The sequence below is a fragment of the Stegostoma tigrinum genome, chromosome 30 (genome assembly GCF_030684315.1).
Source record: "Stegostoma tigrinum isolate sSteTig4 chromosome 30, sSteTig4.hap1, whole genome shotgun sequence".
Lineage (NCBI taxonomy): Eukaryota > Metazoa > Chordata > Chondrichthyes > Orectolobiformes > Stegostomatidae > Stegostoma > Stegostoma tigrinum.
This window is the reverse complement of record NC_081383.1, coordinates 20,060,040-20,083,266: the sequence shown is the minus strand read 5'-3', so window position 1 is coordinate 20,083,266 and position 23,227 is coordinate 20,060,040. Positions and strand designations below refer to the sequence as shown.

Below are 23,227 nucleotides of genomic sequence, written 5' to 3'. Positions count from 1 at the left end.
TTGTTAGACTAGAATTTTGTAACATTCAGAATTGTCTGACAGTTTTTCTTATCTTTTTGCATTCTCTTTATGATTTGATTTTAGCTTCCCTTAGCAACCCCTCATCCCTGCTGTGGGATCTGACCCAATGATTTACTTGGATTGGAGCCGGATCTGGATTAGGTGGATTTATGTTGGGGTTCTGTAATTGGCCTCAGTGCCCAGAGGACCAAGAGAGGAAAATTATACAGAGTTTCAACACTACCTGCGCCTCTGCTGAAACTGCATGCCTGTGGACATCAGGTGAAAAGCTTTGGCTTCCTCTGTGATGCTCCCCTAGTCGGGGAGCCTTCTGAAGCCTTGTTGTCGGCAAGAGGGAATTTTAACCCCAGAGGACAGCAGGTACAGGTTGGCTGGGAGGTTAAAGACAGGGAAGTTAATGGAGGTGGGATGAGGGGCAGGCAATGCCCAAGGTGTGAGTTCAAAGTTTAAATATTTCATCATAACTTCATCTTTCTCCACTGCTTAATTTATCCCCTATATAAAAGACAGCACCCACAGATTCTTTTCCTCTGTCCTGCTTCACTACCTATCAGGATCAGACACCCCAATCTCCCTCATGAGACTTACAACCTGCACTACAAAGACTTTTCTGTTCTTCATTGATGTTGCAGCTGTACAAATCTCTGGTGCGGCCGCACTTGGAGTATTGCGTACAGTTCTGGTCACCGCATTATAAGAAGGATGTGGAAGCTTTGGAAAGGGTGCAGAGGAGATTTACTAGGATGTTGCCTGGTATGGAGGGAAGGTCTTATGAAGAAAGGCTGAGGGACTTGAGGCTGTTTTCATTAGAGAGAAGAAAGGTTGAGAGGTGACTTAATTGAGACATATAAAATAATCAGAGGGTTAGATAGGGTGGATAGGGAGAGGCTTTTTCCTAGGATGGTGACGGTGAGCACGAGGGGGCATAGCTTTAAATTGAGGGGTGAAAGATATAGGACAGATGTCAGAGGTAGTTTCTTTACTCGGAGAGTAGTAAGGGAATGGAATGCTTTGCCTGCAACGGTAGTAGATTCGCCAACTTTAAGTACATTTAAGTCATCATTGGACAAGCATATAGACGTACATGGAATAGTGTAGGTTAGATGGGCTTCAGATTGGTACGACAGGTTGGCACAACATCGAGGGCCGAAGGGCCTGTACTGTGCTGTAATGTTCTATGTTCTATGACAAAACAGTTGTTGCTGACATTTATTGTCCATCCCTATTTAAGTGTCAGACTGGATAAGGATGTCAAATTCCTTCCCAAAAGGATCAAACTGAACCAGAAGGCTTTTCCCCCAAAAATCATAGAATTCCTACAGTGTGGAAAGAGGCCATTCAGCCCACTGAGGTCGTGATGACCCTTCAATCAACGTCCTACCCAAACTCAGCTCCCCATCCTATCCCCACAACCCTGCATTTAGCGTGGCCAATCCATCTAACCTGCACTTCTTTGGACTGTGGGAGAAAACTGCAGCACCAAAGGGAAACCCACACAGACACAGGGAGAATGTGCAAACTCCACACAGACAGTTACCAAAGGCTGGAACTGAACCAATGTCTCTAACACTATGAGGCAGCAAAGCTAACCACTGCGCTACCTGTGAGGATGGCAGTTTCTGTCCCTAAAGGACATTAGTGAGGCAAATGGGTTTGTCTGACAATCAACAACAGGTTCATGGTCATCATTAGACTCTTAATTTCATATTTTGACTGAATTCAAATTCCATCATCTGCTGTGGTGGCATTTGGACACAGCTTTCCAGAATTTTTACTTGGATCTCTGGATTAACAGTCCAATGATAGTACCACTAGGCCATTGCTCCCCCGTTGCCTGCAGTTCACGCCCCTCACACCACCATCCTTCAAACTCAGCCCTCAGCTTTAACCCTTCCATACTCTCCACTCCCTGGATGAGGCCTAGTATCATAAACCAACCCCTCCCACCCCTTCAATCTGGCTGGCACTATCCAGGAAACAGAGAGAAAAAAAATACAAGCCGGCCCTGGTTTTAAATTCAGCTTGAATCCAGAGAAACGTCTTTCTTTCACCCTGGAAACTCCCACTTGTGAGTTAAAAATCCAATCCCCAGCATCAAGGTTCACACATGAATAACAGTCACTTGGGTGAATATCTAGAACAATTACCCTTGGAACAAAGCCTCAGCTGGGAGTAAATGTCTTTATGACATTAATGATTTCCTCCGAAGTTACAAGCCCAAAAATGTCTCCTTAATTTATACATGAAATGAAAAGCAGGTTATAAGATGCTGGAAACCTCAAATAAAAACAGAAAGTTCTAGAAAAACCCAGGAAATCAGGCAGCACATCTGGGCAGAGATTCAAACCGAATATTTACAGATCTATGACTTTTATCAGTTCTAGAGAAAGGACCTGGAATGTTCTCTCCCCACTAATGCTGTTTAACCGGCTATGTTTCTTCAGCACTTTCAGTTTTCATTCCACTTAATTAATGTTGATCTTGCAGTCTCTTTGTACTATCCAGAATTTGAATGGAATTACTCTCCAAACACATCACTAAACTTTTCTGAAGAAGGGTCTAGGCCCAAAACGTCAGCCTTCCTGCTCCTCTGATGCTGCTTGGCCTGCTGTGTTCATCCAGCTCTACACCTTGTTATCTCACACCACTAAATCAGCTTGTTTATTTGAACTGGAAGATTCAGGAGAGATCAAGTAAGGTCCATTGATGGTGTTGCAAAACAGACCTCATTACATCAATACAGAACACAACTCAGGGAGGTGATGGCCTAGTGTATTATCTCTGGGCTGTTAATCCAGAGACTCAGATAATGTTCTGAATCCCACCACAGCAGATGGTGAAATTTGAATTCAACAAACTCCTGGAATGGAGCGTCTAATGATGAACATGAAGCCATTGTCATTTGTCAAGAAAATCCCATCTGGTCACTCATGTACTTTAGGAAAGGAAACTGCCATCCTTACCTGGTCTGGCCTACATGTGACTCCTGACCCACAGCAATGTAGTTGACTCTTAACTGCCCTCTGGGCAATTAGGGATGGGCAACAGATGCTGGTCCAGCCAGACATGCCCACATCTTGTGAATGAATGCTTAGAAAAGGAGTTTAATCTCATACTCTGACTCAACATTTTGCAGCTTCAATGGGGCTTCACAGACTTCATATTACAGCACTATAAATCGAAATATTTAAGCCAATTAGTCATTTACAAAAATAAATTAACAGTGAAGATGTTAATTTCACTGATGTTCAAATTAATTGATGTTCGATGCGTTTGCACCCACACTACAGTTTGCCTGAAATACAAAGACATGTAATTAATTCTTAAGGTGAGACTTTTAAAAGAAATTGTTATACTTTCAGTTGAAGCAAATAGAGATTTGTTCTCCAATTATCAGTAGGTTTCAGATGAAGTGTATTCAAACTGGTACTGATCCTTGTTACATATTTAATACATTATTTAGCAATAAGATGATAAGGAAGGAAGGTGTCATTTATGAAAACCAATTAGATTACTGAAGGGAAAGCTGAGCTCTCACACTCTGCACAGGTTGTTTATAGCATCTGTAACTTCATAAAGTGCCCCAAGGCACTCGACAGAAAAATAACCAGATGTAATTGACAGCAAGTGTAAGGAGGTATTAAGACGGGAAGACGGGTAGCAAAGCTTAGTCAAAGAGTTAGGTTTGAAAGGACCATCTTAAAGAAACACTGACGGTAAAGGAAGCTTAGGGAAATTGACCTTAGAACCTAGGCAGCTAAGACATAGCCACTAAGGACAGAAGTAAATGAAGAGATCAGAATTGGTAAAATAAAGTATTCTCAAGGGTTGCAGGATTGGCAGATGTTACAGATTTAAGGATGGTGAGGCTATGCAAGGATTTGAACAGAAGGGTATTGGTGTGCCATGTCTTCTAGTGATCCATTTGGTAATGAGAGGATGGGGTATAACTCGGCCGGAAACTGGCCACTGCATATTTTCAGCTTAAACATTAGCCTTGGCCGTACGGGTACCTCCTGCATTGATGTAGATGTACATTCGTAGCATCAAGCTCTGTATTTCTTTCACTATTATTAAAGGTCTAAATAATGAGCTTCTCCTCGCAAAAGGTTAACTTGGAAAGCATCCTATCGGCTATATATAAATAATGATGCTCAAAAGCGACAGGCTCTTAGTCTGGTAGCAACAGCCATTATTGTTTCTATTAGTTAGCAAATGACAGGGTTTGACTTGCAAACACCTCTTCCAGGCATATCTATTTAATAAAGCCTACGGCTTACCACTAGATCTCTTTCTATTTCTTCATACAATTCATCGAGCAACCTTCCACGATTCTGCAGAACGACGCTAGCCTTATGGTGCCTTTGGTTCCAGTCTTTGAAGTAGTTTTCCTCCACTTCTTTGTATGCCAGGCACAATGTCCGCAGTGTTTCCGCAGCGAAGTACTGCAGAAAGCATATCAATTTTCACAACACAGTCCTGGCAAATGAAGCTTACCTTCAAGCTAGCATTGATTTATGTCACAATTTATGTGTGAAAAGATTATTGAAGATACAGTATTCCCTATGCTGTCCACCTCGACAATATTTCATAAGCAAGGGATGCTCTTTCTAATATTTATGCTGAAATGCTAACCCATTTATAATGAAAAATATTTACAGTACACCAGGAGAAATACATCTTTAAGATTAGACTTTTCAAATTATGTTGACAATTGTATGAAATATTTTAAATTGTACTTGAATCATTTAAAAAGAACGAGTTTTGGCAAAGGAAAGATTTTAATGCTATGCAACGCTTTGTTTTAAAGCAGAACTGGTACAGATGCAATGGGCTGAATGGTATCCTTCTATCCCAGATGTTTTTTGTGTTTCTATGTGTAAAGGCCTTGCTGTTTTTAATGTCCCTCAGCAGAGCAGTGAGATGAGCTGTGTCTTAGTGTCATTCAAAATCGGCTGACAGAAAGATTGATGGGTTCTGTTACTCCTTGCTCCACTCCAATATGGAATATTCCAGGAAGGCACAATGACTCAATTTTTAATCAACAAAGAACTAACCCCTCGAGCAGGTGCAGTACTCAAACATAGCAAGATGTCAAGATTGAGGCTTTGATTTGTTCAAGCCTTATGGAGAAGAGACAATCCTGAATCACTAATGTTAACAAGATGCCTTCATGAAGCCTTTTACAAAAATCACATTCACTTTCAAAATGGTTGGTGTAAACCCATTAATAAATGGGACAGAGAAACTTTCAGAATGGCTACACTGGAGAACTACAGAGAGGTTTGGGCACCATAGGAATCATTCACCCTATGCCCCTTCACCCTCGAGCACGGGAGGAGATCCAGGTTTCTGATGGATACCATGCTATGTATCTACCAGTGCATGCTGACTTGTAGCTGTAAAGCAGGGTCCCTGTCATTTCAATATGCTGCTTTTTCTTGCACGTGAATGAGGTGATGCAGGCAACTGACATAAAAGCAACTGCCAAATGGTCCAGAGATATATGATCCAGTGAAGCAGATACAATGGCAACATTTAAGATGCATCTTGACAGATAAATGAATAGGCAGGGAATAGTGGTATACAAACCACATACAAGTAACAGGGTTATATTTTGGAAAGGAGTCATGAGTCTGTGCATGCTGAATGGCCTGTTCCTCTGCTATTCCCTTATTGGTACTCTTTGTTCTTTGATAAACATACATAGAGTCATATTGCATAGAAACAGACTCTTCTGTCCAATCAGTCTACACCAACCATGTTTCCAAACTAAACCAGTCCCAACTGCCCTCACTTGGCCCATATCCCTCCAAGCCTTTCCTATTTAGGAGCTTATCCAAATGTCTTTTAAACATTGTCACTGTACTGGCAACCACTTTCATCATCACCCACATTCACAGGCCTACCACCATGTGTACTGGTTTAGGTGGCTGCATCGAGCCCCCAGAATAAGATTCCCAACTAATTCCAGACTGAGATAGTGACGGTAGAGCTAAATCCAGGCTGGATGTCAATATTAAAGAGGTCCAAGACCAATGTTAGGAAGGAACGTGCAATACCAACAACACTTTTCCACAGAATACCAGGAACATTCATTTGAAATTGCTTTGAAATCCTCCAGGCAGAAATGCTCTTGTGTCTCTTAAATTAATTTACTTCCAATTAGAAGAGCGCTTTGCATTACTTGGTACTTGTGCTAATGAGTTAGAGCACAAATCAACAATTTGTATTTATGTATCAGAGATAATGGGAACTGCAGATGCTGGAGAATTCCAAGATAATAAAATGTGAGGCTGGATGAACACAGCAGGCCAAGCAGCATCTCGGGAGCACAAAAGCTGACGTTTCGGGCCTAGACCCTTCATCAGAGAGGGGGATGGGGAGAGGGAACTGGAATAAATAGGGAGAGAGGGGGAGGCGGACCGAAGATGGAGAGTAAAGAAGATAGGTGGAGAGAGTATAGGTGGGGAGGTAGGGAGGGGATAGGTCAGTCCAGGGAAGACGGACAGGTCAAGGAGGTGGGATGACATTAGTAGGTAGATGGGGGTGTGACTTGGGGTGGGAGGAAGGGATGGGTGAGAGGAAGAACAGGTTAGGGAGGCAGAGACAGGTTGGACTGGTTTTGGGATGCAGTGGGTGGGGGGGGGAAGAGCTAGGCTGGTTGTGTGGTGCAGTGGGGGGAGGGGACAAACTGGGCTGGTTTAGGGATGCAGTTGGGGAAGGGGAGATTTTGAAACTGGTGAAGTCCACATTGATACCATTAGGCTGCAGGGTTCCCAGGCGGAATATGAGTTGCTGTTCCTGCAACCTTCGGGTGGCATCATTGTGGCACTGCAGGAGGCCCATGATGGACATGTCATCTAAAGAATGGGAGGGGGAGTGGAAATGGTTTGCGACTGGGAGGTGCAGTTGTTTGTTGCGAACTGAGCGGAGGTGTTCTGCAAAGCGGTCTCCAAGCCTCCGCTTGGTTTCCCCAATGTAGAGGCCACACATTGGGGAAACCAAGCGGAGGCTTGGAGACCGCTTTGCAGAACACCTCCGCTCAGTTCGCAACAAACAACTGCACCTCCCAGTCGCAAACCATTTCCACTCCGCCTCCCATTCTTTAGATGACATGTCCATCATGGGCCTCCTGCACTGCCACAATGATGCCACCCGAAGGTTGCAGGAACAGCAACTCATATTCCACCTGGGAACCCTGCAGCCTAATGGTATCAATGTGGACTTCACCAGCTTCAAAATCTCCCCTTCCCCAACTGCATCCCTAAACCAGCCCAGTTCGTCCCCTCCCCCCCACTGCACCACACAACCGGCCCAGCTCTTCCCCCCAACCCACTGCATCCCAAAACCAGTCCAACCTGTCTCTGCCTCCCTAACCTGTTCTTCCTCTCACCCATCCCTTCCTCCCACCCCAAGCCGCACCCCCATATACCTACTAACCTTATCCCACCTCCTTGACCTGTCCGTCTTCCCTGGACTGACCTATCCCCTCCCTACCTCCCCACCTATACTCTCTCCACCTATCTTCTTTTCTCTCCATCTTCGGTCCGCCTCCCCCTCTCTCCCTGTTTATTCCAGTTCCCTCTCCCCAACCCCCTCTCTGATGAAGGGTCCAGGCCCGAAACGTCAGCTTTTGTGCTCCTGAGATGCTGCTTGGCCTGCTGTGTTCATCCAGCCTCACATTTTATTAACCTGTATTTATGTAGCACCTTTAACATAGTAAACTGTTAAAGTGCTTTATAAGAGCATGGTCTACTGTAATTTGAATTCAAGCCATTCGAAGAGAAAAGGGCACAGCATCGATGGGCTCGGGTCCAGTGTTTGCGCTGAAAATAAGCACACCAAGATGAGCCATTGTGGTTTTTGAAATTGTAACATGATCTGCTCAATGTCCATTTAAGGCTACTTCATTTTTGTTTTACCTGACGTAATCAGAATTTTCACAAGAAACTAACCCCAGCAACACTGCAACACGAAGAGAACTCATTCCTGTGATCTGTTGTAATGCAATCATCACAGTGACTTCGCAGAATTTATGTCCTGTCTTGTGGAAATGATAAGCAGTTGGAGTACTTCAAAAAATCCCCTTTGTGCATATTATCACTGATGTTATTCCACTGACATTGGAAATGTTACTCAAAGTCAGGGTGAGGGTGATGTTTAAACATTATGTTGAAGAAAGGATTACTGAAGTATACAAGTAAATAATTTTCTTAAAATGGACTTAAGAGAAAAGGTAGCAAAGTTGTATTTTCAGCAAAACTCAGAATTTCCTATTATTCACAATTCACATGAGAATTAGTACTTAAAAAGACAAAGCATCCATAGTTTTTAATTTCAGTCTTAAATTATTCCTCATGAGTATGCTGGTTCTGTTACAACATGCATCATATGATTCCACAGATGTTAGGGGTCTTAAACCTTCAACTTCCTCCATCTAATCTTCTAAATTCATCAGCCAACCCGAGAATTGGTGATGGCCCTGATTTTAACGTATTTTCTGGATCTGGCAGAATTTCAGTTAAAATGACCTTAGTAACTTATCCTCACTGAAAAAAGTTGCTGACTTGTCGTGCCCTGATTTTACCCTACCTTTTGAGCAAGTAAGGAGGCCAGTGTAGGACAGAAGAGTGGTGGGGTCCAAATTTAAATATTCCTTACTCCATGAATTTCCTCACCCATTCTCGATTCAAGTCATCGATTTGGTCATGTTTAGATCACATGTAAACACGTGATGACTAGCCAGGCTACAAATGGATTTGCTACTTGTACTGGGGCTTACAGGTTCCATGCCCATCCAGCAAATTCCCCCAGCCACCTTGTCAAAAAACAACAGGACCAATAATTTCCGTACTGCACTACTAGTAGAATATTAGCGAGGATCTCGACAAGAAGCTTGTTCTTTGACTTACAAATGTTTATAATTTTCACATGATACAGATCCCAGTGTCATCAAGTGCTCACTATGGTGATTAGAGTCATAAAGACATACAGCATGAAAACAGACCCTTCAAGTTCAACCAGTCCTTGCCAACGATAATCCCAAACTAAACTAGTCTGACCTGCGTGGCCCATATCCCTCCAAACATTTCCTATTCATGTACTTACCTAAATGTCTTTTAAATATAGTAACTGTATCCACATCCACCAATTCCTCTGGAAGTTCGTCCCACACATGAACCATACTGTGTGTAGAAAAAATTTCCTCTTATGTCTTTTTTAAATCTTTCTCCTGTCACTGTAAAAATACATCCCTTAGTTTGAAATCCCCCACCGTAGGGAAAAGACACCTGCCACTCACCTTATCTACACTCCTCATGATTTTATAAATCTCTACAAAGTCACCTCTCAACATTCTACCCTCCTGTGAAAGAAGTCCTAGTCTATCCAGCCTTTTCTTGTAACTCAAAGTCTTTTTACCTGGCAACATCCTGGTAAGTCTCTTCTGAACCCTCTCCAGCTTAATAATATCCTTTCTACAACAGCAACACCAGACCTGCACACAGTATTCCAGCAGAGGCCTCACCAATGTCCTGTACAACCTCAACAGGACTTCCCAATTCCTATACTCAAAAGGTCTGAGCAACAAGACAATGATTGCATCTCAAAAAGGTGCTGGCAAAAGTTCACTTTAAGCTGGCAGTGCTGCATTATTGCTCTATATAAATATTCCAAAGACGTGTGCTTTCCTGCTTTTGGGCACTGTCATTCTCCAATAACTCCTAGTAAACCGTGCACCAGAAAATATCAAATCAACTTATCAGTTCAATGCAGATTGTCATTTCTCAACCTGTGGGATCTACAATTCCCTGTAGAACACATGGAAGCTGAATAATTTCATAAATGTAACATTTACAAGACCAAGGGCTGTGAAAATTAGAAAGTGACAATTTCTCCTTCTCAGGGATTCTAAAAAACAAAGACTGCTAAATAGGTTGACTGCATCCACAGTCCTCAAGATTCAGACAGTTTGAATATGGGAAAAAGAAATGTGTAGTCTTACATCAAGTGCCGTTTGAGTGCTCTCCTTGTGGGGACAGTTTGGACAAAGCCTTTGATATATCACCGCATCTGCTCCTTTGGAATACAGTCTAATCTTTCCCTCAGAGTCTTCCACTGCAGAATAAAAGTGTTCTGAGTGAATCCAGGCACATGAACATTTACAACTTCAAAGAATTCGCAACATAGATCAACTGAGACTGGGCTCACAGCCACCGACAGCAGAGGTAATCTGGCACTTTATCAAGAACGCATCACAAAGCATGATGCTTTCCAAAAATAAAATGAGCTCAACAAAGTCAGAGCTTGATTTTGTAGTTAAATTGTTTTCAATTTTCTGGTTCCAGTAGAGCCCAGGAGAACTGCAGACAGTAAGAAAAATAAAACTAAAACGCTGACCTCATACAGAGGGAGGATGGTTCATTTCCATGTGGTACCATTGTCCTTAGAGGAAACAATTCTATAAGCCAAGAAACATTTCACCTTTGATGCCCAGTATGTGCTATAGATAGTAATGGGATAAGGTGGCAGCTACAGTTCAGCCTCACTTTGAAGTTATACTTTCTGTCCTTATGTTTAGGTAGGTCTTGAATCTTAGAGCACATTATGGCTCAATCCAGAGTAGTCCAATTTAGGAAAGAGCTCCTGAAACAAATGTAGGCCTCATCAATGCATGTGCAAAACTTTCTGACATTGTCTTCGGATATTGATAATCCATCCTTTTCAAATGTCAATGACACTGCATTCCTGGCTCAGAATATAGGCACCACACACCAAGTTGAACACTGGGTAATGGTTTCATGCTTGTAAACCTGGTTTAGTGTCAATTAAGTTTTAGCTCAAATAGTCTGGTGATTTATTTGTACCAGAAAATGTCAATGAAAGCCAATGAACTGCTGTAAAACATCTACTACCTCAATAAAATACTTTGGGGAAGGAAAACTGCCACTTGTGTCTGTGCAACTTCAGAATTGCAATGTACAGTTGACTCTCAATTCTTTAAAAAATGGATTAACAAGCCACTGAGCAAGAACCATGCAAGTATAAAAGTTCGCACTGTGTCTGTGCTGAGTTATCCAGTAATGCCACTAGGCTATAGTGTTTCACCCAAAAGCTCTTTTAAATGTGATGAGTAATCAGACTGCATGTTCTGGAAAGGAAGCACAGTACTCCAGGTGGGATTGGATGGGAACACGATTCGGCCTTTACCCATCTTCCTGGGTGCTTGGCAAAGAAAAGGAACAAAAAAATAGTCAAGAAGTTGAGTAATAGGTTGAGAAAAAGTATGATACAAGTTACAGAAAAGAAACAAGTCTTCGACATAACACAGAGAGTTGTAATGCAGTGGAACCAGTTTCCTATAGGGTGATGAAAGCAGAAATAATTAATGGTCTCCAAAGGTAATTAAATGCACAATCGAGGGGACTAAACATAAAGAGCTACAGGGATAGAGCGGAGGGAATGCAGCTGACTGGATCGCTCCACAGAGAGGCCACATGGATTCAATATGCTTCATTTGCATAAAAAGGTCTATGACTCTAAAAGTGGAAAGGTATTTAACTGTTTTCTTTGTTTACTTACAGATAACAGACATCCTCTTACGGCAGCTGCTGAAGTCCAATATTGCTAGCACTGTGTACGTCCTCTGAACTCCCAGCTCACTAACAGTTATTGTGTCCTGTGTGCGTGATAGGAACACATAGCCAAAGTTTCTTGCCGCAGTAACGAGTGCTTCTTCATCGGGAGAAGCAGCTTGGTAAGTAAGCTGACCTTGAAGACAGGAAAATAAGAAAAGCTCAATGTCCAAATACAGCCTGGAAAAGATTAGGAAATTCTGTGAAATTAGTCTTCGGAGTTCCCAGTGAACGCAGCAGACCGACTTCAGTAATGGTGCACCAGGCTGGAACAGACTGTTCTTGAGTCACATAGTTAATTGCATCTAGCACGATTGGCTTCTGTAGGTTGGAAGAGAGAGATCTCAACTGAAACAGAAATCTGAAATTGTCCAGTGATCCCATTGCACAAAGTCACTGCCAAATTCCTGCTACTGGACACATCGTTTTTAAAGAAATAAAAGTAGGAATGCCGTGATAGTGAATCCATTGTTTTCTATGTCTTATTCTTAGGTTGGCCTGAGGGAGACTCAAACACGATAAATGCAAAATAAGTCATGACACAGAGTCAGTCAGCCTATATTCACATCCAAATCATTTATATATTGATGAAAAGCAGTTGTCTAAGCCCTGTGATGTCCTACTACAACTCTCTTTCCTCCTTTAAGGTACTCTTTAAAGTTATTTCTTGAGCCAAACTTTGGTCATTTAGTTATGACTAATTTGAACAAATGGTTGAACTGATGTGGTGGGTCTGGTTCTCCTGGTGCAAAATATGGACATTCCAGACCATGCTACAAATGCGTAATGTCTATGAGTAATGCACTCTGACCCAGCAGCAATGTGCACTCCTTTCCTGAGAGTGTAATCCTTCCTCACGCCCATTTTAACTGGCAACGTCTGTAGTCCAGCATTATTCAAATACTCCATTGCTGTTTTCCCATGGACGCTCATTCCTGCCTCTAAATTTAACTGAGCATTTTAAAGGCAATTTAACCATTGGGATAACCTGATACAGTTTTTGAAAAAGGATTTTGCCTCACTTGAGGCCACATATCCATTAAGTAACTGCATCTCTTTGATTTTGGTGGTCTGTTAAGGATTGATGAAGACGGCTATTTCCTACCTTACCCCAAGGGCCCAGACTAAGGGGTCACCTTGTAGATCAAATAAGGCATAAATCTAGGAAATTATCCAAGGTTACAACCCAACCCTACCTACCCAAAATCAGATCAATGACAGGTTTGCACCATTCCAGTGTGTTGTTTCAGTGTAGGGAGGTGGAGGAATGTGAGTCTCAGCTGTAAATCCCTCAGTCACAAGCGAACACCTTTGGATGATGACTTCTCCGGGAATCCTGCAAACAAACCCAATAAGGTTTGCTTCCCGAGCGCCCTGGATGACAACATCCCCACCTACTCTTCTGCCTCATTCCCGGAGCCCCTACTACCCCTCCCACTCCCTGCCCTCTCCCACCCCTCACTTACTCGCAGTGATTCTAACCACTCCCTCCCTCCACTTACCAGTGCTGTTGAATCAATACTAGCGGCTGCAGGAAGAGGCCATTAAGAGGGAAGGTCCTCCAACAGCCTTCCCACTTCAAACTTAATGGGGCAGACATCCCAAGGCAATGGGGCTCCCACCCACCATTTCCCACCTGAATAAATGCCTTTTTGCCTCCAAAGTTAAATTCCACCCTCCATGTCTTTTCTCATCGCCATCAGTTGTATCATTTTCACTTCTTCTGTCTTCCAAAGGACTTATCCCTTCTCAGTCTTGTTAACCTTAGTTGTCTTCAGTTTGGATTTTCATTTAAAAAGGGTTAACTTATTAGATCTTCGGGAATGTTTCTGCGGCATCTGCTGTGAGAAGCACCATTTGGTGCTGTGACTCTGAAGTGGGTGAAATGGCATTGTGTTGATTTATCTCTGGAAAAATTGCCAAAGGGGCTCATGCATCCACCATGGAAGTGTAAGTTGCCTACAAAAATGACCTGTGAACCACAACTTCTTTTAAGACCGTAAGACCGTAAGACATAGGAGTGGAAGTAAGGCCATTCGGCCCATCAAGTCCACTCCACCATTTAAATCATGGCTGATGGGCATTTCAACTCCACTTCCCTGCACTCTCCCCATAGCCCTTGATTCCTTCTGAAATCAAGAATTTGTCGATCTCTGCCTTGAAGGCATCCAACGTCCCAGCCTCCACTGCACTCTGTGGCAATGAACTTTGACAGAGACAACGGAAATATTTACCAAATTTTAAGCATTCACATTCACGTTCACTGACTATTCAAAAAGACCCATCTCTGATTATTATTTGATACTTTTATATTTACTTTGTCCTTGATTAGTTCTCACATCCACCTTTATAAAGCCATAGGGCAGAGCAGCAGAATTAGGACATTCAGCCCATTGAGTGCCCCTACCATTCACTGAGATCATGGCAGATCTGCTAATCCTCAATTCCACTTTCCTGCCTTAACCCTTGATTTCCTTAATGTTTGGAACTCTACCTGCCTCAGACTTGAATGTGTTTAATGATTCAGCCTCAATAGACCGCTGTGGGAAAGAATTCCATAGATTCATCACCCTTGGAGAGAAAATAAATCTATCTCAACCCTGTCATATATAGGTGACTCTTACTCTGAGCTTATGCCCTCCGGTCCCAGACTTTCCCACAAAATGAAACAACCTCTCCATATCTACCTTGTCAAGCCCGCTAAGAATCTTATAAATTTCAGGTTTTATAATGGGAACTGCCTACTTAACTTCATATCAGCCCTACATCTCCCAAGTCCTTTGCCTGGACTGTAAAGCTTCTGTATCATGCTAACTAATGCTATATCACTGCTGTTACAAACTGTTGTAAATTTTGCTGTTTAAAATACAAATAATCACATACTAAGTTGAAGCCTTTTATTAAAATAAGCACAGATTGTTGGATTTTCTAGACTTAGCTATTAGAACTGCAGAGCCATTTGCTGGTTAGAGAAATAATTTACTAGCACTGAATTTCTGCCTCTTTAAATGAAACCTAGCATTAGCTATCCACCTCCGAGAGTCCTGGGAGCCATCCACCTCTGGATAACCCAGCCAACTGGACCAGGTAGGCTGACATATTCATTACATTGAAGGGAGGACTTTTAATTAAAAAGAGCCACAAGGGCTGACCAACTCTTCGATTTCTGAGACGACAGCAACCACATGAAGGACAGCTGACCTGAGATTACTGTTCCCCACGACTCTCAACATTACTCGGAGGTCCAGTAGCAGGTCCTTGATGGCAAGGAATGCAGAACTTCAGTTTCACTGATCAAAGCCTTTCCAGGCTGTCAGTTTCACTGAGGAAGCTCTCCACCCCCACCCCCCCAACAGTGTACACACTGTGACCAGCACGTAGAGAGTTTCTAACAGGTTGGAAAGATGTAAGTTTGCTCGCTGAGCTGGAAGGTTCGTTTTCAGATGTTGCGTCACCATTCTAGGTAACATCATCAGTGAGCCTCTGGTGAAGCGCTGGTGTTATGTCCCAGTTTTTACAGAAAGTGGGACATAACACCAGCACTTCACCTGAGGCTCACTTACGATGTTACCTAGAATGGTGATGCAACATCTGAAAACGAACCTTCCAGCTCAGCGAGCAAACTCACATCCAGAAACTCAACCTGAGCTACAAATCCTCTCAAAACTCACTAGGTTGCAAAGAGTTCATCGATCTGGGAAATTCCAGAAATGAGCCTTCAGTGGTTCTTAAATGGCTTTATGGTTGTCGTCATAGCTTACCCAACAGATCCAAAGTGAGTGGTTTCCCTGTATGTTTTTAGTATTGTCCACAGAAACCAAAGGGCAGGATGACATTGGAGCCTCAATTTGACATTAGTTTCAGGGGATTGAAGTCTTGCAAACATGAAAACCTGCCTCCCCTCGCCCAGGAATATTCCACCCAATGTGTTTGTATGCATGCACACTGATTCAATTATCTCCCAGATACAGTAGCGGCCACACTTGAAATAGTGGCTTTTCTGTTCTCTCTTAACCACCTGTCCATATGAAACAGTGTGGGATCACACTGATGAGTATTTGGAAGTGGAATTGTGAGGGCTAGATGCGGAGCCTTACCCAACAAAAGACTTAATCAGAAAACAGTAGCAACACGTCCAGGACAGCTGACCTGAGATTACTGTTCCCCACGACTCTCAACATTACTCGGAGGTCCAGTAGCAGGTCCTTGATGGCAAGGAATGCACAGCTTCAGTTTCACTGATCAAAGCCTTTCCAGGCTGTCAGTTTCACTGAGGAAGCTCTCCACCCCCAACCCCCCAACTGTGTACACACTGTGACCACAAGATTCCAGCAATCAATGACTTGTGTATCTGAAATACCTTCCTTATTCTATTTGATTTAAAACATGAACAATGGCTTTTCACAAAGTTTTAAGCTTTAAGCAATGCAAGTGCCATGAAAAGCAGTTTCGGGATTCCTTTTTCTAAACTGTAAAATTGCTATCAAATTGCTCTTCAGTTCATTATGTTCAGAACCTCACCAATATAAACGTACAAATTCAGAGATGGCTTGACAGGCTAGATATTGAGAGGATGTTTACACTAGCAGGGGAATCTCATACTAGGGAATGTAGTTATAGATTGAGGGGACAATCAGAGAGCTCTGAATGTCTGGAATCCTCTAGCCAAGAGAGTTGTGGAGGCAAGATCACTGAAACATGAAATCCCAATCCAAAACATAAAATAGCCCCAATGATCATCTGGACTTTGAGTGCAATAATTTTTGACAGTTAAATTAACTTGAATCCTGCACTACTTTCAGAAGTCTATCAATTTTATATTTACATTTCTGTTAATTTTCATATGCAATGAGGAAGTAGAATGTTTTTTGCCAATGAAGCGGCTGGCAAGTCTGGATGGTAGTCAGCCCAGGGTGGTAAAGGACTCAGCCCAGGGTGAGGGAAGAGTGTGCCCTAGTGGGGGGATGCAGGCCCAGTGTGGGGGAAGAGTGCACCCTAGTGGGGAGTGTGTGACCCTTCGGGGAAAATGCAGTGAGGAGCGGCTGCAGGTTCATGGCTGTAAGATGATTGCAATGTTGAACTTTTAACTATATTTCTTTATTTTTCTAATTTGTACTTAAGATTTTGTACCTAAGATGGCTGAGAATGGTGACTTTGTACACTTTTCACTGTATTCCTGCACTTCTGCACTCGAGTACATGTGACAATAAAACTTAATTCTAATTCTAAACATTTGAAATATTGGAGAGTTCAGGGCTATGCAGGCAAAGAGGAGTTCAGGCCGGGGGCGGATCAGCCATGATCTTACGAAATGGCGACACAGGCTCGAGGGGCTGAATAGCCTACTCCTGCTCCTATTTCCAATGTTCTTATGATATTTAATACTTAGTGCAGTCTTGCAGTCCTTGCTGGGTATAAAGAATTAGTTTAGACACAATAGAAACTGCCTATTTACTATAAGAAATATTCTGCCTGCGTCTCTCACTACAGGCCACAATAATCACAATAATCCAACAACCAGGAAACAGAAACAGTTCAAACTCACCATCTTTAGCCTCCACCATCACTGTGTGACAAACTGCCAATAATTTAAAGAATTCATGAACTCCTGGGTCGTCTCCTGAATGAATCCGTTCCAACAGTGAGCAGTCATAAAACTTCAGCTTTTCATCAGCAAATGCGTTCCAGCTAAAATCAACTACCTGAAAATAACCCAGGGACTTTCTCAATGAGAAGTAAGAGTTGCACAACAATCAGTGAACAAGGAATTTAATATTGGTTGAAGCACAAAAATGCTGAATCAGAACCGAAATACTTTACATGTCACATTCAGGGCTGGACACTTATCTGGGTGGCTAGCGCATCATTCAGAATATTTTTTTATTTTATCATTTTTCTTGAATTCATTCATGGCTAGGCAACATTTATTGCCCATCCCTAATTGCCCAGAGGACAGTTAAGAGTCAACCACATTGCTGTGGGTCTGGAGTCACATGTAGGCCAGACCAGGTAAGGATGGCAGTTTCCTTCCCTAAAAGACATTAGAATAACCACAACTGTACAGATTCAATTTCTGCTCCAGCACAGGCAGCCCTAGGATCTATCTTGTTCCCCTGCCACTGACAGTGCAAGGCAGTGCCAAACCAGGACTGACAACAATTGCCAAGGAAACAGCCCAGGATGAACCATCAGCTGACAAGGAACCAAAGGCTTGTCTTCAGGAAGCCCACACATGACACACTGATGATTCCACTTTCAACTTCTGATAAAATATTTGTTCAGAAGATGGGAGTACATTTAATCTAATTTAGTTATAGGAACACTAGAACAGGAGCAGCCCATTTTTCCCTTTGCATTTTAATTTGTTCTGATCCGCGATGACAGGTTTTGAGGCATTGATGCTCATCATGGAGCAGCCCAGTTAGAGTTTTATGATAAGAAGATTTACACGGTGGCTCAGTGGTTAGCACTGCTGCCTCACAGCGCCAGGGACCTGGGTTTGATTCCAACCTCACACAACTGCCTGTGTGGAGTTTGCATGTTCTCCCAGTGTCTGTGTGGGCTTCATATTGGTGCTCTGGTTTCCTCCCACAGTCCTGGATTAGCCACAGGAACTGCAGGGCTGGATGGGTAGGGTGGGATGCTCTTCGGGGTTGGGGGGATGCAGTGTAAATTCAATGGGCCGTATGGTATCCACACAGTAGGGATTCTGATGGAAGGGAGACCTCTCTATCTTCCTGTGATCACTTCTACTCAGGGACCTGTTCTTAGTGAGTAGGAGATTTGAAGTGAAGTTCAAAAACCAAGGACTGCCAAAATCAAAAAACTGACTTCTACCAAATTATTTTGAGTATTAAGCACTTACCTTTGCATTTTTGACACCATCAAATTGATTGCCTGCAAGTGAAAGAATTCAAATTTTATCTTGTAAAGTATGGAGTATTGTTTATTGATAATTTACTCTACAATCCACAATCTTCTGCAAAGATATCCCTCAGCCACTGCACCAGAACCTCCAGCATGGTGAGGGCAACGAGGCAAGTTCTGAAAGCACTCCAGCCAGGGCAGGGATTGGTCTCCATGTGGTTGCCAACAACCTGATACTTACTCGCCATCAAGCCAACTAGGGTGTCCACATTGTGGGGCAATATGCAGATCAACACTTAAGGGAATATGGTCATGTAGAGGCATTGTCACTAAGCTAGAAATCTAAAGGCCCAGGCAAATCAAGGGACAGTGCTTCAAACCCCACCATGGCACCTGCCTAGATCTGGAATTGGAAGATTGCCTGAGAAATAGCCACCATGACAAGCATCATTGATTGACAGGAGAACACATGGTTCATTAATATCCTTTAGGGTGGAAATCTGTTCTGAAGAAGGGACCTGACCCAAAACATCAACTTTCTTGCTCCTCTAATTCTGCCTGGCTTGCTGTGTTCCTCCAGCTCTACACTGTGTTATCTCTGCCATCTTTACCTGTTCTGTTTTATACATTATTCCACCCTGTGAAATGTCATGCAAGCTACTCAGTTCAAGGGCAATTAGAAGTAGATAACAAATAACAGTGATGCCCACATCCCACAATAGAACCCCAACTAGATGACAATAATAGTAAAGGTGTCAATTATTTCCCATAACAAGGCTGACGAGGGATATCTCCAGCTGTTACTGTACATCATTGGCTAAAGGAACATCGTTGAAAGGAACTGCAGATTGGTACTCAACCTTTATGGCCTCATTATAATCCCACCTTCCTTGAGCATCAAGTCCTGGAAAGGGACTTGAACCCAGAGCTTCTACTCAGAGCAGGGGCACTACCCACTGCACTACAAGACCTCAGAATAGCATAATGCATGGAAATCTCTGGCCCTTTAATTAATGCATTCATTGGATGTGACTCTCTGTCTGGGCCAACACTTGTTGCCTGGAGAAAGTGGGAGAATCCAGCCCAATAGACACCTGGGTTTTCGGTCAGGGCACCTGTTTTAACAGATTGACTAAATGATTGCCTAACCTGAAGTTTGTAAGATTTTGCAGTTCACTCATTAGCTGCATGTTGGTTATATCATTATGGCTGAGCCTCAGAAGTAATTCAGCGTCAGCTTTGGGATGCACCATGGACATACAAGACATTGCCCATGAAATGTCCCATTGCAATGGGGGGGCATGAATTTATTCCTGCAACTAATTTTCAGGGAAGACTTGCACACAAATTTCTGTGAAGGTTGGGAAGGTTGTGCATCCCTAATCCATATAAATTTGAGCAATTTCACAAATAAAACTAAAATGGAACTGCAAGTCATCACACAAGTGCTTTTTGCAGTTAAAACTCTTTGGAAAGAGTTTGCCTAAATCTTTCTTCTTAGACTTGCAAATATTTCCCTTGGAGAGGATATTATTGACAACTAATGGTGTATAAACTGTTTCTTATTCCTGAACATTAGCAATACAAGAATTACCATATATCCGTCCACCGATGCTGCATTTCTTAAAGGTCATGACGTTTTGGGTTAGAGTTCCAGTTTTATCTGAAAAAATGTACTTTATTTGGCCAAGCTCTTCATTCAGAGTAGTTGTTCTTACATTGGCAGGACTGTCTCTCTCAGCGCAGTACATCTTTAGATCCCAATTGATGAAAAAGCTCTGGACCACATGAAGAAGTTCAAAACTGAAATACAAAATTGCTACAATTATTCACTCCAAACAACAGCTCTATGCAGTGATATGTGAACAGAGTCAGAGTTGCAGTTGGTTAAATCAGCTCTATTAAGCCACTGCATTACACAAACGCTGAGAGGCAAGAACAATGGCACGTTTAACACTAAACTGCAATGTGGAGTGATTAAGAATTACATTTTTTTTCTAGAAGAGATCCATTAAATTATGTCTGCAACGCAGCAACATTTATTTATAGATTCAATCATTATTGGTGTACAGTGAGCAAAGCAATTCTTACAACATCAGAAACTCTCGTGATTGTACTGGTATGAGAACTATTGTACTTCAAGGGAAGCATGATCATTTTAGAACTTCCTTAATCATACAACCTAAGTACGCTTCACAGTCCCGTCGCTAGAGGACAGCGTAAACTTAATCATCCTCTTTACTTCCAATGGCAGTAAAACAGCTCCCCCTACTGACCCTCAATATAATTAGCACACAACAATGCACTGCCCCAGTTTCTTCTCTCCGGAAATTTGACTCATTCTAAATCAATGCGCTTGACTCAATTTTTGGCTTTCGTGGCAGTTGTAGTATTTTCCCAGACGACCACTGCCAGCACATGTTGGTATTTGCCACTAGTAGGCAAGTAAGGGTTGTTTGAAATTGACATTATTTGTTTTCTTGGGCCTATCTAATAAATAGTTGTAGAGTGTAGCCCCCAATACATATGCAAAGAGGACGTAGAGGATGTTTGTAGATTACAAGATAGCAATAGGTATAACTCATCAGGTCGGACATATTTACTAGGTTGCTGGACAGCTGGTACAGATAGATAGGCTGTGCGTGACATCAGTCAAATGGGTGGAACCAATAATTAGAACAAGAAGATAAACCCCTTCAGTTCCACTACGTTATGCAATAACTGTAACATCAGTGGCAAGGAGAACAATTTTTGATAAAAGAAAAACATGAATGTTTAACTTATCAAAAGAAGAGACTCTGCATTTCAAGAAGAGCAGTATTGATATATTCATGTTTCAGAGCCTTAACATACACCAAACCTCTTACTATTTCAGGTCAGAGCATTCAGTCCATATCAGGACTAGTCCAGGATTATGTTTTAAAGTATATGCTTCCACGCATTATTAATACAGTTATTATCTCTTCCAAATCTTTTTCAGTTCAGATTGCATTACTAACAAAGCCTAGAAATCATTAAAAAATTCTATTGTTCTCCAAAATATTATAACTATTCTCTTTCTTTTGCTTTCTCAGTTATGAAGAAATCAGTGGAATTTTTGATTTTTTAAATTCGTTCACATGAAATGGGTGTCACCGGGTAGGCCAACATTTATTGGCCATTCCTAATTACCCAGAGGGAAGTTAGGAGTCATGGAACATAGAACATGGAACTGTACAGCACAGGAATGGGCCCTTCAGCCCATGAGGTTGTACCAAACATAACGCCAAATGAAACATCCCTTCTGCTTGCCCTTGGGCCATACCCCTCCATTCTTTGCATATTCATGTGCTTATCTAAAAGTCTCTTAAATGCCCTCATCATATCTTTCTCTACCACCACCCTGGCAGTGCGTTCCAGACTCCTGGAAAAACATGCCCCTCACGTCTGCTTTGAACTCCCCCCCCCCCCCCCAACTTAAATGCACGCGCCTTATGCAAGTCATCCTTATTGTTGTGGGTCTGGAATCACACGTAGGCGAGACCAGATAAGGACGGCAGTTTCCCTCCCTGATGGAAGGTGGGAGATGATTACTGGACATTACTAAACCTGATGGTTTCTTTCCCGACAATCGTTTCATGGTTATCTTAATTTCAGACTTTGAATGAATTCAAATTCAATTTGAACCCAAGTCCCCAGAAGTGGATCTCGGGATTAATAGTCCAACAGTAATACCTCTGAACCTTCGCCTCCACCTGCAACTTATGAAGAGTTTTCTCATTGCATTATAAACCTCCAGGGAGAAGATTCTAAACAGCTGCACGTTACAAAGAGTGTGTGAGTTTGTATATAGCTTTGCAGACAGAGAATGACTTGCTTACATAACATAAAGTGACATTGGCAATATTGAGTTTAAAATAATAACGTAGCCCCAAAAGGACAGGAAGCCTTGATATCCAGGACTGAAATGTTTGGAATCAATGTTGAGATACGGAGCTTTCTTTCCAAATTTCTCATTCCAGATGGCACCTCCAACTGCGAGGCAGAACGATAAAACAGCAAGAATCAAGAGGACCTGAAAAAATATCAAGTGTGTAATTACTTAGTCAGTTGCATTCCACTTTATAAGTATTACTAAAGTCACCTTTGATCCCACAGCCCAGAGTTGACAATCAGTGCTTACAGAAGTCAAACATTAATAAGAAATTTATGTCTTTAGGAAGCACCTTCGTTGCCCACAAGACATTGTTAAACACTTCCTACACAATGGTGCACTTTCTTTAAAAAGTGGGGTAATTAGTTTTATTTGTAATGCAAGGCAAGAATAACACAAGTTGAACTTTAATTATATGTACAGTATTATGAAATGCTGCACGGACAACATTTCTATTTGTGAACTTTTCCCCAAATATACAATTCCTTTACCTTAAGTCAAATCCTATTTTAAAAATGTTTATTACATTGCTGAGCTCTTAAGAAACTGGGATAAAAAAAACTGGGGCTGCACTTTATACATGGATTAGTAATTTAGGTTCGGGAACAGATAGTCAGGATGAAGGGAGTGTTCTGTATTTGGTGGGAGATAACCAGTGTTGATCCCAAGGGACTGTCTGAAGCCTCAAATTTTCACCGACCTTCCTGATGACTTGAAAAGAGAATTATTAACATTATGTGCAGATGACATGATGATAGAAAGCATAGTACATTGTGTAGCAGGGAGCAAA

At 42.2% G+C, this 23,227-nt stretch overlaps 1 protein-coding gene across 5 annotated transcripts in view; it reads right to left on the bottom strand.

Annotated features, from left to right (window-relative positions):
• LOC125465721 (phospholipid-transporting ATPase IC-like) overlaps positions 1-23,227 on the bottom strand; it is a 118,532-nt gene that overhangs the window by 34,045 nt on the left and 61,260 nt on the right. For all 5 annotated transcript variants that reach the window (XM_048559479.2, XM_048559480.2, XM_048559481.2 and 2 more), the window contains 7 exons: positions 22,385-22,578; positions 20,119-20,327; positions 18,523-18,554; positions 17,203-17,359; positions 11,605-11,793; positions 10,028-10,140; positions 4,302-4,466 (listed from right to left, as the gene is read on the bottom strand). In XM_048559479.2, the coding sequence (XP_048415436.1) occupies positions 4,302-4,466; positions 10,028-10,140; positions 11,605-11,793; positions 17,203-17,359; positions 18,523-18,554; positions 20,119-20,327; positions 22,385-22,578 (1,059 nt within the window). The remainder of the gene's footprint in view (positions 1-4,301; positions 4,467-10,027; positions 10,141-11,604; positions 11,794-17,202; positions 17,360-18,522; positions 18,555-20,118; positions 20,328-22,384; positions 22,579-23,227) is intronic.